Source organism: Puma concolor, chromosome E1 (genome assembly GCF_028749965.1).
Source record: "Puma concolor isolate L17-30 chromosome E1, mPumCon1.1.hap2, whole genome shotgun sequence".
Taxonomy (NCBI): domain Eukaryota; kingdom Metazoa; phylum Chordata; class Mammalia; order Carnivora; family Felidae; genus Puma; species Puma concolor.
The window spans coordinates 50,638,981-50,654,546 of record NC_141680.1 but is presented as its reverse complement, the minus strand read 5'-3'; the positions used below and the strand labels follow the sequence as shown (position 1 = coordinate 50,654,546).

At 48.3% G+C, this 15,566-nt stretch overlaps 1 protein-coding gene and 1 long non-coding RNA gene across 6 annotated transcripts in view; one reads left to right on the top strand and one right to left on the bottom strand.

Annotated features, from left to right (window-relative positions):
- The window catches only part of PRKCA (protein kinase C alpha), a 402,962-nt gene that overhangs the window by 364,082 nt on the left and 23,314 nt on the right, over nt 1-15,566 (top strand). For all 5 annotated transcript variants that reach the window (XR_015244249.1, XM_086687811.1, XM_086687808.1 and 2 more), the window contains one exon: nt 8,654-8,734. Coding sequence is in view for 4 of the 5 variants with exons in the window: in XM_086687811.1 (XP_086543937.1) it covers nt 8,654-8,734 (81 nt within the window). In the remaining variant the exon portion in view is untranslated. The remainder of the gene's footprint in view (nt 1-8,653; nt 8,735-15,566) is intronic.
- LOC147574487 (uncharacterized) lies at nt 399-5,643 on the bottom strand. The gene is made up of 3 exons (XR_015244248.1): nt 5,059-5,643; nt 789-914; nt 399-618 (listed from the first exon to the last, which is right to left on the bottom strand). It is a non-coding gene; the product is annotated as an uncharacterized LOC147574487 (long non-coding RNA).

Genomic DNA, 15,566 nt, shown 5'->3' with positions numbered 1-15,566 from the left:
TTCGAGCCCTGCGTCGGGCTCTGTGCTGATAGCTCAGAGCCTGGAGACTGCTTCGGATTCTGTGACTCCTTCTCTCTCTCTGCCCCTCCACCTCTCATGCTCTGTCTCTCTCTCAAAAATAAACATGAAAAAAAAATTTTTTTTTTATTTTATTAATTAAAAGATAGATAGCTTCTGGTCTTTCTCTGTAAATGAGAGTCAGGGATAGACCTGGGAAGGAGGCCTGTAATCACCAGGCTTGGTCTCCCTCCAGGCTTTGCTTCTTCCTCCCTCCCTCTTTCCTTCCTTCTTTCCTTCTTTCTTCCTTCCTTCCTTCCTTCCTTCCTTCCTTCCTTCCTTCCTTCCTTCCTTCCTTCCTTCCTTTATCCCTTTTGTAGGAGATGCTCTTTAAAGCCAGTGTTAATCGTTACAAAGCATTTTAGTGCCAGGTGTTCCTCTTATGACCTTTTGGGGGAGCAGGACTTCAGTTGTCCTGCTGTTCACTCTCTGTTCCCATAAAGTGAGCCATCAGGGATGGAGAAGAGGTGGGTACTATGAATAGATTGTAAAGCACCTTTGTTGTCATTCGAGAAGTCATTTTCTGTTCTCTCCAATCCTAGATGGAGCCACAGTTTCTGTCTAAATAGAAAGTATATGCTTTAGACTCCAGACATGCCATTTTCATCTTGTGGCAATTCTCTTTATACTTATATAATGCATTTTGTCCAAATATTTCAAATATAGCGGGTATTTGTCACGCGATGTGCTAAGATCCCTGATATAAGGTATTACATTTTAGTGTTACTTACCCATTTTCGTGTCTGTATCTCCCTAGTTCGGGTCCTAATCCCTGTGCCCAGCAGAGTGTCCAGTCCAAAGAAACGTACAATTAGCCATAAACAGCGCGAGTGAGGGAAGGAGGAAGTGGGGAGGGTCTGTGAATGAGAAAAAGAGAAACCTGAAGTTTTGCTGCTCTGGTAAAAATTAATTTAATTGCACGAGAAGGGGCTTTTAAAATCTGTTTTATTTGTTTATGTACCCCATGCCTAGAGCAATGTCCGGCACATAGGAAGCTAATATTTGCAGATAGAGTGAATGGAAGGTTCGGTGTTGATGACAATTGCCAGGTGCCAGCAGTCATTTCGGGGTGTTTAATGCATAGTACGCATATACTCTCTGATAGCAGAATGTTTCCTTTGTCCTCCTGTGAGCCGGGTTCCGTTTATTGCCTTGATTTCATTTTCGCCTGCCTGCCATACCCGGGAGCCGTTTCTTATTTCTGATGTTAGGCATTATGGAGCCATATAATACATTCAACCCACCTGCAGTAAACACAGTTTATTATACAAAAGGCCGTTTTATCCCCTACCGCGTTCTGACCCGGTAGGTGCCCGATTTCCAATATCACAGCTGAGGCAATGGAAACTCAGAGAGGCTAAGCAACTTGTTCAAGGTCACACAGCTCCCACATGGCAGAGCTGGTCCCCAGAGGTCAGGTTCAGAGTGTTCTCCTCACGGTGTGCTTCCTGTGCAGTGGCTGTTGGCAGTCTGGGCTTGGACGTGCCTCCCAGAAGGTGTCTGGGAAGCCTCTTGGCTGGCGGTGGGGGGCAGGGGCGGGGAACGGCTGCCTCACCCCCACTCACCATGAAGCTTTTCTGTTTCTCATGCTCTGGCCCAAGCCTGGTGCTGTAGGAAGGGGACACAGTCAGGAGACAGTGTCGCTAACCAGCCCAGTGACCTTCAAGCAAGCCACTTAGCTACTCTGAACCTCAGGTTCCTTTTCAGAACCCTGAGGACACTTTTGCAAAGCACCTCAAAGGCTCCCTGCAGCCTTAGCAACCCAGCACCCCTACAGGCACTTTGGATTTTGCGCTTAAAAGGTCAGTGGTGCCCACAGTTTGGGCTCGGATTAGATCTACTTGTTTCTCCAGCACAAGCTTGGGGTGGTTTTGTGATGCTGGGCGGCGTCCCATTGCCCAGGAGGGCAGCCCGGCCCCTGCTGGGGAGGCCTCTAGGGGTTGAGTGGGGGCAGAGAAGCAGTCTCAGCAAGACGTGGCCAAGGCTCCAGGAGAGGCGTGGCCTGGGTCTGTGGGCCCCAGAGGAGGGAGTGAAGGAGACGGTTCGGGAACTCATGGTCCCAGCTGTCGGGACAGAACACCCAGAAGACACTCCAGCTGATCTTTTCTCCCCCGACTGTTTTGACACGTTGCTGTCTTCCACCATGTACATAAAGAGGGCCTCTTGTGTTCCACGATCTGCCCTTGGGAACTTAGGATGTTTTTAGAAACAACCATAATTTTTCATCAAAATATTTTTAGGGGTGCCTGAGTGGCTCAGTCAGTCGGATGTCCAACTTTGGCTCAGGTCACGATCTCACAGTTCAGGAGTTCAGTCCCCACGTCGGGCTCTTTATTGACAGCTCAGAGCCTGGACCCTGCTTTGGATTCTGTGTCTCCCTCCCTCTTTCTCTCCCCCACTCATGCGTGCGCGCTCTCTCTCTCTCTCTCTCTCTCTCTCTCTCTCTCTCTCTCTCTCTCTCAAATAAATAAATATTTAAAAAATTAAAATATTTTTATTTTTTTTTACGTTTGTTTATTTATTTTGAGAGAGAGCGCATACAAAGCAAGGGAGGGGCAGAGATAGAGGGAGAGAGAGAATCCCAAGCGAGCTCTGGGCTCTCACTGCAGAGCCTGACACAGGGCTCCACCCCACAAACTGTGAGATCGTGATCTGAGCCAAAACCAAGAGTCAGACACTCAATGAACGGAGCCACCCAGACACCCCTGAAATATTTTTATTTTTTAATAAGAGGAAGAGATATTTTTTGTTGCCCTGAGGGGGTAAAAGGCCTCAAGCATGTTTTATGCATAAAGGCCAGTGCTATTTTATAATGGCAGCCTGGAGAGAGCCTTCTGTGGTCAGGCCGCTGATCAGAGCGGGTTCGGGAGGGTTGGCGAGTAAACACGGTGTGAAAATGAGGAGTCGAGTCCAGTCAGGGTACAATCAGGAACAGGAGAGTGACTCTTCACACACATGGCGATCTCATGGGTCCCGTTAAGACCAGGCCTCCAGGGCGAGAGTTCCTGAGCCAAATGGCCAACTTGGCAGCTGTGATCCTGTTCAGCATTTGAACCCCTTTTTGGGTCAGTTCCCGCCATAGCCGTCCAGGGAACCACACTGGGTCATGGGCTGCTCTTCAGTTTGGAAAAAAGGTCAGACGTGTGGATGCCGAGTCTGGAGAACCAGAGTTCAAATCCTGGCTCTGCGGCTTACTTGCTGTGTATCATCTATCCTTGGGCAAGCTCCTTAACCTCACTTCCTCACCTTTGAAATGGTGAGGAAAAGTCTCCTAAAAGTCTCACAAGGGCTAAACGCACTAATGGACTAAGGAGCCTGGCGCACAGCGAGCACCACGATGGTGACGTTGCCTACAGTCTTGGGTGCTATTGCCAGCAGCGTCGGGAACCTTACCATGCTGCCCCCCCAAAAGCTTCTGAAGCCCCCCTCCTCTTTGAGAGGCCTTTGAGTATGCAGCCCTGGCAGAGGGTGGAAGGTGGGTGGTTTCCGAGCAATGTCCTTCCAGCAACTGTGGCCTTTGGCCTGGTCAGAGATGAGAAGCCCCCCCCCTCCTCCCCTCCTCCCTGCCCCCCTCATTCCTAGTCCTGTGCCCGGCCTGGAAGAAAGCTCATTCATATCTTACTTTTACAAGACAGGCAGCCATTTGAAACATCCTGACATCTCCCCCAGGCAATTGGCTCATGTAAGTGTAAGGAAAATGATCGTAATGACAAATAGCAGTAAAGCTGAATGACAGTGGCCCTGTTGGGGGTCTGTCTTTGAAGCTAAAGGCCACCCTCCATGTGCCGAAGGGAGATCTGCCAAGTCAGCCTCTCTTTTGTGAGGTTCTCTGCTGTGGGAACCAAATTGCCATCTCAGCCCCCCCCCCCACCCCCCTGCAGGGCTTGGCCGTAAGCCTCCATTGGCCCACACATCCCAGAGACACCTGCTCCCATCCCCAGTGGGGACAGAAACAAGAGAGCCTCACCATCCATTCTGTGGTCTCTGAGCCTGGTGCTCAACCCAAAGCTGACTCCCTGGGCCAATAAGAGCCCAGGAACTAGAGTAGGTTGCAGGAGCCTGTGAGGGGGTGTAGACCAGCATCATCCAGTAGAAATAAAATGCAGGCCAAACTGCATGTAGCAGCCATATTCTTGTTTTGTTTTTTTTCTAAAAGATAGATAGATAGATAGATAGATAGATAGATAGATAGATAGATAGATAGATGTAAGTAAGTACTCTCTGCACCCAATATGGGGCTCAAACTCACGACCCCAAGATCAAGAGGCCCATGCTCTACTGACTGAGCCAGCCAGGCACCCCCTAGCAACTGCAGTTTTAAAAGTGAAAAAAGTAGCAGGTGAAATTAAGTCTGGCATATTTTATTTAACACAATATCTCCAAAATACTAATGAGATATTTTACGGTTTTGGTCCCAAGTCTTCGGAATCTGGTGTATATTTTGCACCTAGAGTTTGCACTAAGCCACATTTCAAATGCTCAGGAGCCACTGTGGCTAATGGCTACTGTACCACACAGCACAGGTGTAGACAGCTCACGGGCAGGGCAGCCAGCATCCTACATCATGTGTATTTAAATGTTTATCTCCAATGGGGCTCCCTAACACCATTTCCCAGTGAGATTTTGGATAATCGGAGGTATTTATTAATAGCAGCTCATCATTGAGGGGAAAAGCATGTTTCATTCTACAAATGAATTTGCAGGGCGCCTGGGTGGCTCAGTCAGTTAAGCGTCCGACTTCGGCTCAGGTCACGATCTCGCGGTCCGTGAGTTCGAGCCCGTGTCGGGCTCTGTGCTGAAAGCTCGGAGCCTGGAGCCTGCTTCGGATTCTGCGTCTCCCTCTCTCTCTGCCCCACCCCTGCTTATTCTCTCTCTCTCTCTCTCTCTCTCTCTCTCTCTCTCTCTCTCTCTCTCTCACTCTCTCAAAAATAAATATTAAAAAAAAAACTTAAAAAAATAAAATAAAAATGAATTTGCGATGGTAAGGTTGCACCACTGTACCTTGTAACTTAGCTCTCCGGACCTTCCCGTCTCATCGAGCGCACAAGTCAGGGCTGACACACTGTGAGCTGCCCCAAGAAGAATTCCCACCGAGTTCCAAATCCCAGCCTGCTATTACAGCTGAAGGCGCTGCAGTATTCAGCATGACTTTGTCATCTTGGCCCCAGTTGCGGAGCCAAGAGACTCCAGAGACTGGAGGGCTCCAGAGACTGCCAAGTGCTATCACCGAGAAAAACGAGCCACTGGCACTTGACGTTCTGCTTTGGTAAGCCTTGGAGGAAGGAGAGGGTGTTATCAGCAGGAGTCATGAGAGTTTAATGCTGTGGAAACAGAAAATAAAAAGCAAGTGGAACCAAAGTTGATAATAAGAGGCAAAACACAAAACAAAACAAAACCCTTCAGGGGCCTGGCTTTCAGAATTTGTGAATCATTCTGGCCAAAAACAGGGTTTCCGTACCCATGACCTCTGACAGCTTTCCAAACTCAGGTGGCATTTGCTGCCACCCAGGAGAGAGGAGTCTGGTTGGTCAGATTGCTCAGATATTTGTAGACTAGAGGATATGAAATACACCGTGACCCCCCTCACTCAGCCCCCACCATTCTGCAGCTTGATTAATTCCCACAGCAACACGGTGCCTCCGCTCTGCCTGTGTTAGAAACAGAGTAACTAAAACACTGATTCATGAAAATAGATTTCCGGGACTGGTTTTCATACAGTTGCAAGAACAAATTTTATTCAAGTGCTTTTGAAATGTTAGAGGTACAGCTACTAAAACGGTGATTTTAAACCTCTTTAATCCTTGAAGCCCTTTGATTAATATTTTATGTGGTGTCAGTATCGTGATTACATATATTTGAAAGCCATAAACTGTACTTTTAAAACAAAATGTCAATATTCAGGGCACCGCTTACGAACTGATTGGCTTTGGGCAGGTCTCTTAAACTTTTGGCCACGTCAGCTTTCTCACCTATAAAACGGGAAGAATAATCATTTCTGCCGCATTGGGTTCGCCAGCGTGTTCCTAGAGCATCCGATACATAGGAGGTGCTTAGCAAATGTATGTCTTTGCTCTCCCAAAGAGCATTTCTCTTGTTGTTCTACTTGGTCAAGACAAGCTTTGATCCAGTTATTTCCTGTCTTGGAACCAGAATGACAGGCGTCAATGTCCGTCATCAGGTAACGCGTGGCAGCTCATTTCAGTAGGGCTTTTTATACCCTGTATGCGTGCAATTTCCAAGTTTTCAAAAAAGAACAAATGGAGTTTAAAAAAGAAAAGAAGGCCCCCTCATAGGTTCCTCTGGTTATCATTTTCTTGTCAAGGAAATGAGCTCTAAAGCTGCCAGATCCAAGCGTGTATCCCGCGGTTGCCGCCCACACTGAGGCAAGCCACAAGAGCTTGTATTTCTCATTCTACAGGGAGAAATATTGGTAATACATTAAAGACATGGAGAGGAAGAAACACGCAGAAGGTTTGTTTATGTCCCAGGACATTTCATTAGGCATCATGGGCCATTAAAAAAAATATCCTGGAACGTTTCAAAGTCAAATGCGTATGCAAAATGGCAGAATGGTCTTGCTGAGTACCTGTTGGGACGTCTTCACCTGGAATCCTGGGGCGTGATCCATGGTGGAGGGAGGGGGCAGGGATTGTGTGCCTTAGGCAACTATACCAGTGTTTTAATAGCCTGTGAACTAGAAATTCAAATCAGTGTTACCCTCTTCCATGAGGGCAGGTCGTGGGATTATTCTCGTACTTCTGAGAGCCACAAAGATGGAGGGAGCAGTCGGGGGACAGGTCTCTGCGAGCTATCACCCCACTCCTCACCAGCTGCCTGCATTTTGGGCATCTCATTTATCTACTCTGATCCTTTTCCACTTATCTTGCTTAAGTATTTAAAACAAGTCTGGGGCGCCTGGGTGGCTCAGTGGGTTGAGTGTCCGACTTCGGCTCAGGTCATGATCTCACACACTGTGAGTTCGAGCCCCCCTTCGGGCTCTGTGCTGACAGCTCAGAGCCTGGAACCTGCTTCGGATTCTGTGTCTCCCTCTCTCTGCCCCTGCCCCGCTCGCGCTCTGTCTCTCTCTCTCTCTCTCTCTCTCTCTCTCTCTCTCTCTCTCTGTCTCTCTCTCTCTCTCTCTCTCTGTCTCTCTCTCTCTGTCAAAAATAAATAAACATTAAAAAATAAAAAAGTAAAACAAATCTAAGATATCATGTCATTTCACCCATAAATACTTCATCTCTCGTGCATTTCACTCATAAATACACACATTTCTAACCAAAAAGGACACTTCTTTTGAGTTAATCTTTTTAAAAATTTTTTTATTTAAATCCAAGTTAGTTCACGTAGAGCGTAATAATGGTTTCAGGAGTAAAATTTAGTAATTCATCACTTACATGCAACACCCTGTCATCCCAACAAGTGCCCTTATTAATGCCCGCGACCCTACCCACCTCCCCTCCTGCAACCCTCAGGGGTTTTTTTCTCCATATTTAAGAATCTCTTATAATTTGGCTCCCTCTCTTGTTTTATTTTTATTTATCTTATTTTTATCTTTTATTTTCCTTGTTTTTATCTTATTTTTCCTTCCCTCCCCCTATGTTCATCTGTTTCTTTTTTTTTTTTTTTTAACGGTTATTCATTTTTGAGAGAGAAACAGAGCATGGGTGGGGGAGGGGCAGAGAGAGAGGGAGACACAGAATCCGAAGCAGGCTCCAGGCTCCAGGCTCCGAGCTGTCAGCACAGAGCCCGATGTGAGGTTTGAACCCAGGAACCATGAGATGATGACCTGAGCCGAAGTCAGGTGCATAACCGACTGAGCCCCCCAGGCGCCCCCTGTTTTGTTTCTTAAATTCCACATATGAGTGAAATCATATATTTATCTCTGACTTATTCCGCTTAGCATAATACACTCTAGTTCCATCCACGTTGTTGTAAATGGCGAGATTTCATTCTTTGTGATCACCAAGTAATATTCCATTGTATACTATCAACAATAGCCAAACTATGGAAAGAGCCCAAATGTCCATCAGCTGATGAATGTATAAAGAAGATGTGGTTTATATTAGTGATAATTTCTTAATATCATCAAGACCATGTTTCAGTGTTCCAGATTTTTTCTTACAGTTGGTTTGGTTTGAATCAAGATTCAGACAAGGTTCAAATATTACATTTGATCATTTTGTATCGCTTTAAAAATGTTGTGAAAAACTTCAGATACGTTATCACCGCCATCATCTTTGTGACTTTTAGCAAAATTCTGTTACATAGCTTGATTATCTTATTTACCAGACCCTGGGTCTGAATGGCCTCTGGCTTTTTCCCAAAAGTAAATCCACCTCACTGTCCAAATATTTTTCACCAGTGAGGATAATTAAACCTTCAGACGTCACTGTGTAGTTTCTCCGGGTGGATTCAGAGGAGCTGTTCCCGAACAGGTTTTGGGCAGTGAATTCCTGGGTGGTGGTTCCCAGTGTGTCTGATTTGCAGGGCCCTCCCCGCTTAGTGCAGAAAGCTCTACGTGCTTGACGTATCTGTTCTAACACAGGCTTTTTGATCGCCAATAATTGTAATCGATGTTTGTGTTTTCCCACAGATAATCGCTTATCAGCCGTATGGGAAATCCGTGGACTGGTGGGCCTATGGCGTCCTATTATATGAAATGCTAGCTGGGCAGGTAACGGGTTGCTACGTTTTCATGCTTGTTTATTGCCGGATAACGGGAGTCTTTCAGCTCGGTTCGGACCACGGTAGCAGGACCTGGCTCCTGCTGGTCTGACTTCCCCAACCCAGGTGAAAGAGGGAGAAATCCACCCCCACCCCACCCCCCCCTTGAAAGGGGGTTATATTCAGTAGGCACAGCAGTCATCTCCTGGTCATAAAAACCCCACACTGAAAGCTGCAACCTGGGGCCCAGACAACGTAGCTTTCATATTCTACACAAAAGCTCCGTGGAGGACGACAGTGGCCTCTGTAGGTTTTCAGAATCTCAACACCGGGTTAGGTTATGAATCCCTGCACGTTTGTGTGCACACATTACCCCAGCAGCTGCCCACTGTGTATCATCGCGATTGTTATCAAAGGAAGAAGACAGTAAAACTTGAAGAATAATTTTAATAGCTCCTTCCCATCTCTTCCGTAACTAACTCTCGGCAGTTCATTGTCATTTTCACAAAAGTCCATGGAGGCTGAACCTCCAGTTACAAAAAAGACAGATTAGGTTTCTCTGAGGGAGGCTGCGTAGGTCAGATAAGCGGGGGGATTACTGCCTAGGCTGGCGCTCTTTAATATATGGCCTTAATATCTGCGTCGTCGGGGCAAATCGCACTGGCCACGTTAACGAGCAACCCCAAGTCTCCGCAGTGTAACACACGACACGGATTTATCTTACATTGTCCACATGGTCATTCGAGGGCAGGCTTCTTTCATTCACTGGCCCTGCCGTCTTTTAGGGGCTCACATTCCTTCAGTGACCCCCTCCTTACTCAACTGGCCAGTGAAGACAGAGCAGAAGGGAAGTTGCACAGAATGTTTCAGGGGCCAGGCCTGGAGGCGTGGTGCACCTCTGTCCTTCCTGCAGCCTGCTGGCCGCATGGCCCTCACTGAGACGCAAAGGGCTGGGAAGCAGAATGTGTGTACCTGTGAGCTCAGCGAGGGGAAGCAGGTCGGGTGAGCATCTATCCACCAGATCTCTGTCGTTTTACCTAAAAACAACTCTGCCCTGGGCAGCTTTTTATAATTCCCAGCACCCAAGTCCTGATGTCCGGGAGTCTGACCTTCCATAGCCAAAAGCCTTAGAGAAAACAGAAAGAAATGCCCGTGGTGGGCAGCTGAGCTACACCCAAGGAAATCTTTGAATCTGTGTTCCTTGGGATGAGGCTAGGGGGTGGGGGGAATCACCCTTTCTGGCATTTGACATCCATTGACCCATTTGTGGATTCATTCAGCACATACTTGAGTGTGTACTGTGTGCATGGTTATCACTATAAGCAGAACAGACAAGAACCGTTGCCTTCATGAGGCCCCCAATCTAGAGACAGTAGACGAGCTAAATAAGGAAAATACAGAATAGTGACAAGCTAAGAGGAAAAGTAACAAAGCAGGAAAAGAAGATGTAGTGCTAGAGGAGATGGAAATTTTATTGACGGCCAAGGAGGGCCTCATGTGTAGCTAAAGTGAGGACCAGAGAAAAGTAAGAGAATGCCCATGGGCAGATGTGCAGTAAAAGCATTCCAGGAGACAGAAACAGCAAGTGCAAGGGCCCTGGGGTGGAAGTGTGTGGCCGTGTTTTGAAAAAAGGTCAGGAAACCACCAGTGTGTCCAGAGCAAAGTAGCCTAGAGAGGGAGTGGGAACTGAGGTCTGCGAGGGAAGGGAAGCCCAGGTCTTAAGAGTATGAAAGTCATCACAGACCTTTGGCTTTCCCTCTGGGGTGGGACGCCATTGATGGCCCTTGTCTTACATCTTTTGGATCTAAAGTAGCCTCTTAGGTACTGAAAGACTCCGGGCATTAGCCTACTGCATTTGGTCGTTAACGGAGAAGTGATGTTAAGCCTTGATTGCTAGTAAAATGGTTTGTGATTATTTAGGCTTTTAGCCCCAATAAAAATATTCATCTCAGGCCAAATAACCCCCCCCCCTTTTTTTAAGCACAGAAAAGCAGCTTATCCAGAACCACCACTAGTGAGCCAACAGCAAGGGGTCTGCCCCTTGAGTTAATTTCCCCTCTTTAGAGTCCTGACAATAAAATTTGAACGGTCGCCCGCCCCCCAGAGTCCTGCTGTTCACGAAGGCACAAAAAGCTGAGTTCCCTTCTCAGTCCCCCTTGAATGCCCAGACTCTTGAGTCCAGAAACAAATGCTGTGTTCTGTGTTCGCCGAGTCCCATTTGCATATGTCAACAAAAGAGATCGGGTGGGTGGAAATGGGATCTGTTTCCAAGGGCGCTGCACGAGAGATCAAACGAGCTGACTCTGGATTGGCCAGCAGGAGCCTGGCCTGCAGCAAAGTCCCACATCCCCCCTCCCCGCGAGGACACACACACACCAGGCCACACTCTCACCCCCATCTTCCTCCCTCGCCAAGCCAAGCTCGGGGGACGTCACTCCCTAGAGGAGAGCTCAGGAAGCGCTGCCCTCCTGCAGGGGAGTCCCCTTGGGGGTGCATTTTAACACCCTGCGTCACTTGGGGATTGTCCCCGAGGCCCTCGAAGATGCCCTCCCCATGCTCGGTGTTTCCATAAACATTCCATAAACATTCTGGCACGTTTTTGCTGTTTCCCAACCTGCTTCTCAGACTCCATTAGCCTGCCTGATAGGATTCCTTCAAGTTTTCATTATCTCTATTGAACATGGTGACACTCTTTAAATGGGGTGTCTTAAAAGCAGCCCACATTCAGGCACAATGGCAGGCTCAGCCATTGTTCCCCTGAATGCACACCGCGCCTGCCCCAAACACAGTGTTTTCATTTCAGAAACCCACTTCTTAGTCTTCCCTGTGACTCAGTGCAAATTTAAATGTATTTCTGGGCTGTGACTCAGCCCAGAAAGGATAATGAAGGCTCTGTGCCTTCATTACCCAGAGCACCCCCCCCCCAAAGCAGCAGGAGCCTCCAGGCCCAGCAGAGGGTATAGATGCTGTTATTGAAAAGTGAGATTAATTATAAAGCTGTTGATGGGGTTGTGGTCTAAATTTGTCCCCTTTCATCACAGAGGGCCAGAGATGAGCAGAAGAGATAGTTTATTGCAATTTTCTCCTCATTTGCGATGTTTATTGTCAGCAGCCAAGGGGGCAGTTAAACATAAACAGCCTGAGTCTTTCTTCAGTTCCTGGATTGCTTGACAAATATGATTGCTTTCAGGCATAAACAGTATTTACCCAGCACCGTAATGAGCATATCGTAGCTTCACGCGGTCACCGGGCTTCATCATAAAGGGACCAGCCCTCTCCTCTTTAGATCCCCTCCACCAGGGTTCTTTATGCTTTGTCTTTGTTCCTAATATACCGGTAATGGGTACTTGATCCCCCAGCTTCAGCCTGCCTTGTCCTTGGGTGCTCTCCCACCCCACCACTGGTCATCAGTGATCTGTAGACAAACATGGAAGGGCCCCACCAACCGCAGAACTAATAAGTGATTTAGAAACCATTTTGGAAAAGAGTAAACCGTCATCCCTCACCTGTCTGTCTAAAATTCACAAATTGCATATTGCTAAGCAGGGCACCGCTGGGTCAGAACATTTTTACACCAAGCCAAGACTTTACTTATTAACAGGTGGCTTAGCCTGAGACACAAAGTCCAGATTTGTAGAAATTTGAAAATGATCGTGGGAATGCGGGAAAGAGGAGAGAGAAGCAATCCAAAAAGTTCACGTACTTAGTCCCCCGCAACGCATTGCCTCCTGTTGTCACCAGGCTCGGTAGCCGAGGTGCCTGGGAAGGCAAATGAATATAATTATAACTTCACCACTGACCTGCCTTCAATGCCAAGGCCTAAGCAGCAGTTACCTGTAAGAATGCTTCCCCCGGGTGACTAGGACAGACTTAACAAGAGCCATAAAAATGTTCACATTCTGCAGCTGTATAACCCCACACCAGGGAAGTTTTACCTTAGGAAGTCATCCAGAGAAGGAAAAAAGGACATATGGCACAGAGACGTTTATAGAAGCTGCTAGTTCTCAGAGTGCCGCCCCGGAAGCCATTGTCAACGTGCCCCTGGACAAGTGAGCCCGTCCCTGACGCATGATGGATCAGCTCAGCGGCGTTAATCTGGGAACACCGGTAGCCACGGAGAAAGCGTTTGCAACAGTCCATGAAAAACAAGAAACTCCAAATGATGCGTCATTATTTGAAAGTAATGTGACAGGCCTAAGAGCTCCCAGAAAAGTAAGAGCGGTTTTTGCATTGAGGTAAAGGGAATGTGGGTGCTACCTTCCTGGAATCCCTCTCCCCGCCGGAATACATGGTTTTAATTCAATAGAAGACTCCAGGGAGCGTTTCTGATGTGATGAGCATTGTTGCTGGTCACCAGATATTTGGGGTCTTCCTTCTGGCACATGTTCGGATTGTACCTCCCGGCTCACTTGTGATTGGATAGAGCACGTGACTGATTTTGACCAATGAGATCTGGAGCACTTCAGCCCTGGCGCAGGGCACCCCAGGAGCATCCCAGAGGGCACCCCACTACAGCAAGACCAAGATGGCAGCTGCACCATCAGCGTGGGTCCTCGGGTGACCTCTGCTGACTGGCAGAGGACGTGTGGCAAAGGCAAGAGATATAGCAGTCGGAATGAGCCTGGGAAATCATGCCAGGTCTCTAGGCTAGAGACATTCTGCACAATGACTTGAATCATGTCAGTCCACAGCGACTGCCCCTGTTTCTTTTCAGAACCACTACTCCTTATACAGGATACAGAAATGGTCTTCCCCACCCCTGCCCCAGTGGCGCCCTCTTTAGGTGCCGGGGGGACCAGCAGCTGAGCACCTCCCAGTCCGCCCCACCAGCAGGGGACCAGGGGTGCCAGGGGACCATCCTTCACCACGGACCCACCGGAGCAAATGCGAGGCATTGGCGTTGCCCAGAATGGCTCAGAGCCCGCACCCCGCAGTCAGATGTCTGCACTTGAATCTTGGTTCTTCCACATCCCAGCTCCGTGACCCTGGCCAGAGCACGTAATACAGCCTCAACCAGCTCAGCTGTAAAACGGGCTTAATTGTACATACACTATACAGCGGTTTTGAGGGTTAAGTGAGGGAGACGTGCACAGTGCTCCCCACGGTGCCCGGCACACAGAAGGAGCCTGAAAACACGTGTTACTGCTATTGCCACTGTCCTTACTGCTGCTCAGTCCCAAATACCGGCTGTTCATCAGGCAGTACAGACTCAAAGTGGGTGATAACAGAACATCAGGGATAGAGGCACCTGTCTACCCTGGGATGTGCTGACAGGAGAGGCCCCAGTCTTTGGGGCCACACAGGGATGAGACGCAGGGTGAAACCCCAAGGCTCTGCCCCCAAGGACACGTGGTCGTGTGGCTTTTGTTCTAGCTTAGAAATCTTAACGCAACAGGTGAGCCCAAGGGCCCTCAGGGTCCTCGATCCCCAGCCTATATGATTCACATTTGGATTAAACAGCTTTCTTTACTGCAGGACTTCTTAGAACATTTAAAAAGTGTAAATGTTGGGGCGCCTGGGTGGCTCAGTTGGTTAGGTGTCCGACTTCAGCTCAGGTCTGATCTCACCATTAGTGAGTTCAAGCCCCACGTCAGGCTGTGTGTTGACAGCTCAGAGCCTGGAGCCTGTTTGGGATTCGGTGTCTCCCTCTCTCTCTGACCCTCCCCCACTCACACTCTGTGTCTCTCTCGGTCTCAAAAATAAGCTTTAAAAAAAATTTTTTTTAATAAAAAAAAATGTAAATGTTAATGCACATCTCCAGAAGGGGGTAAAGGGTGCAAGACTTGACCCAGGGGTATCCCGTAGGACGAATACCCGCTAGTTGTAAGGAATGCTGTCTGGGGTGTGTCAGGAGCCAGGTGTCCTGCTCTCAGGGGGAATACAGAGGGGGCCTCGTGGCCAAGCACTTCCTTTGATCATTAGTAGGCACAGCTCGCCTGGGCCAAGTGGGTCCCCAGGCCATGAGGACAATTAAGCAGCTGCAACAGCCCAGTGCCCTGCATGGAACATTCCCCCAACCCCCACCCCGCAAATTCCTGTCTTCTACATCAGAGTCGGGGAAAAGGCAGCTGCATCGACCTAATCGTCTTCAAACGCGGAGATTCTTGCTGAGAAAGATTCCTGGAGATGGTTTGTCTGAGTTTCCCTTTGCAGAGAATTTCTCTTAAGCCTTTGGCTTGGATTATCTGTGACCCAGCCCCTGGAGCATTCCTGTTGCTAGTACGTGAGCACCACCAAAAAGGCCAGTTGACTCTCCCTGGTGCCTCTGTCACTGCTCAGCAAAGTCCGCCACGTTTGGCCAGCCTCACGGGCGTGTGACCGATGTAGTCATACGGGACCCAAGCTCCAAGAGCCTCATGCATCTGGTTTGATGATCTGCTGTTGCCATCTTGAAATTCTTAATAATTATCTAAAGGGGCCCACATTTTCATTTTGCATTGAAATCCACAAAGTATGTAGTTTCTCCCAACTAGCGGCCCTAAGGGGCCACATTGAGAAGTGTTGTTTGGTTATCCAGGAGCAGAACCTGTGCCTGGCTCCCATCCCGGGCACCATGACATTGTAGAGAATGAATACATAGGAAATTCAGAGTGAATGGGGCCCCCTGGATGTGTGCAATTCACAGCCCTGAGCAGAAACTACATCAGGTTTGCTTTAGCCATGAAAATCTCCTTGGCCAAGAACCAGCCACATCTATGGATCACTTATTTGGGAACATGGGATGTTGTGTGGGTGTCCTATCACAGGTGTCCTGAAGAAGTGGGTTGCATGATATCAGGCAGAGAAGGTGTAGTGGGATGGACAGCAGGACTGGGCTCCAGTGGAGCTCTTGGCCAGTGCAG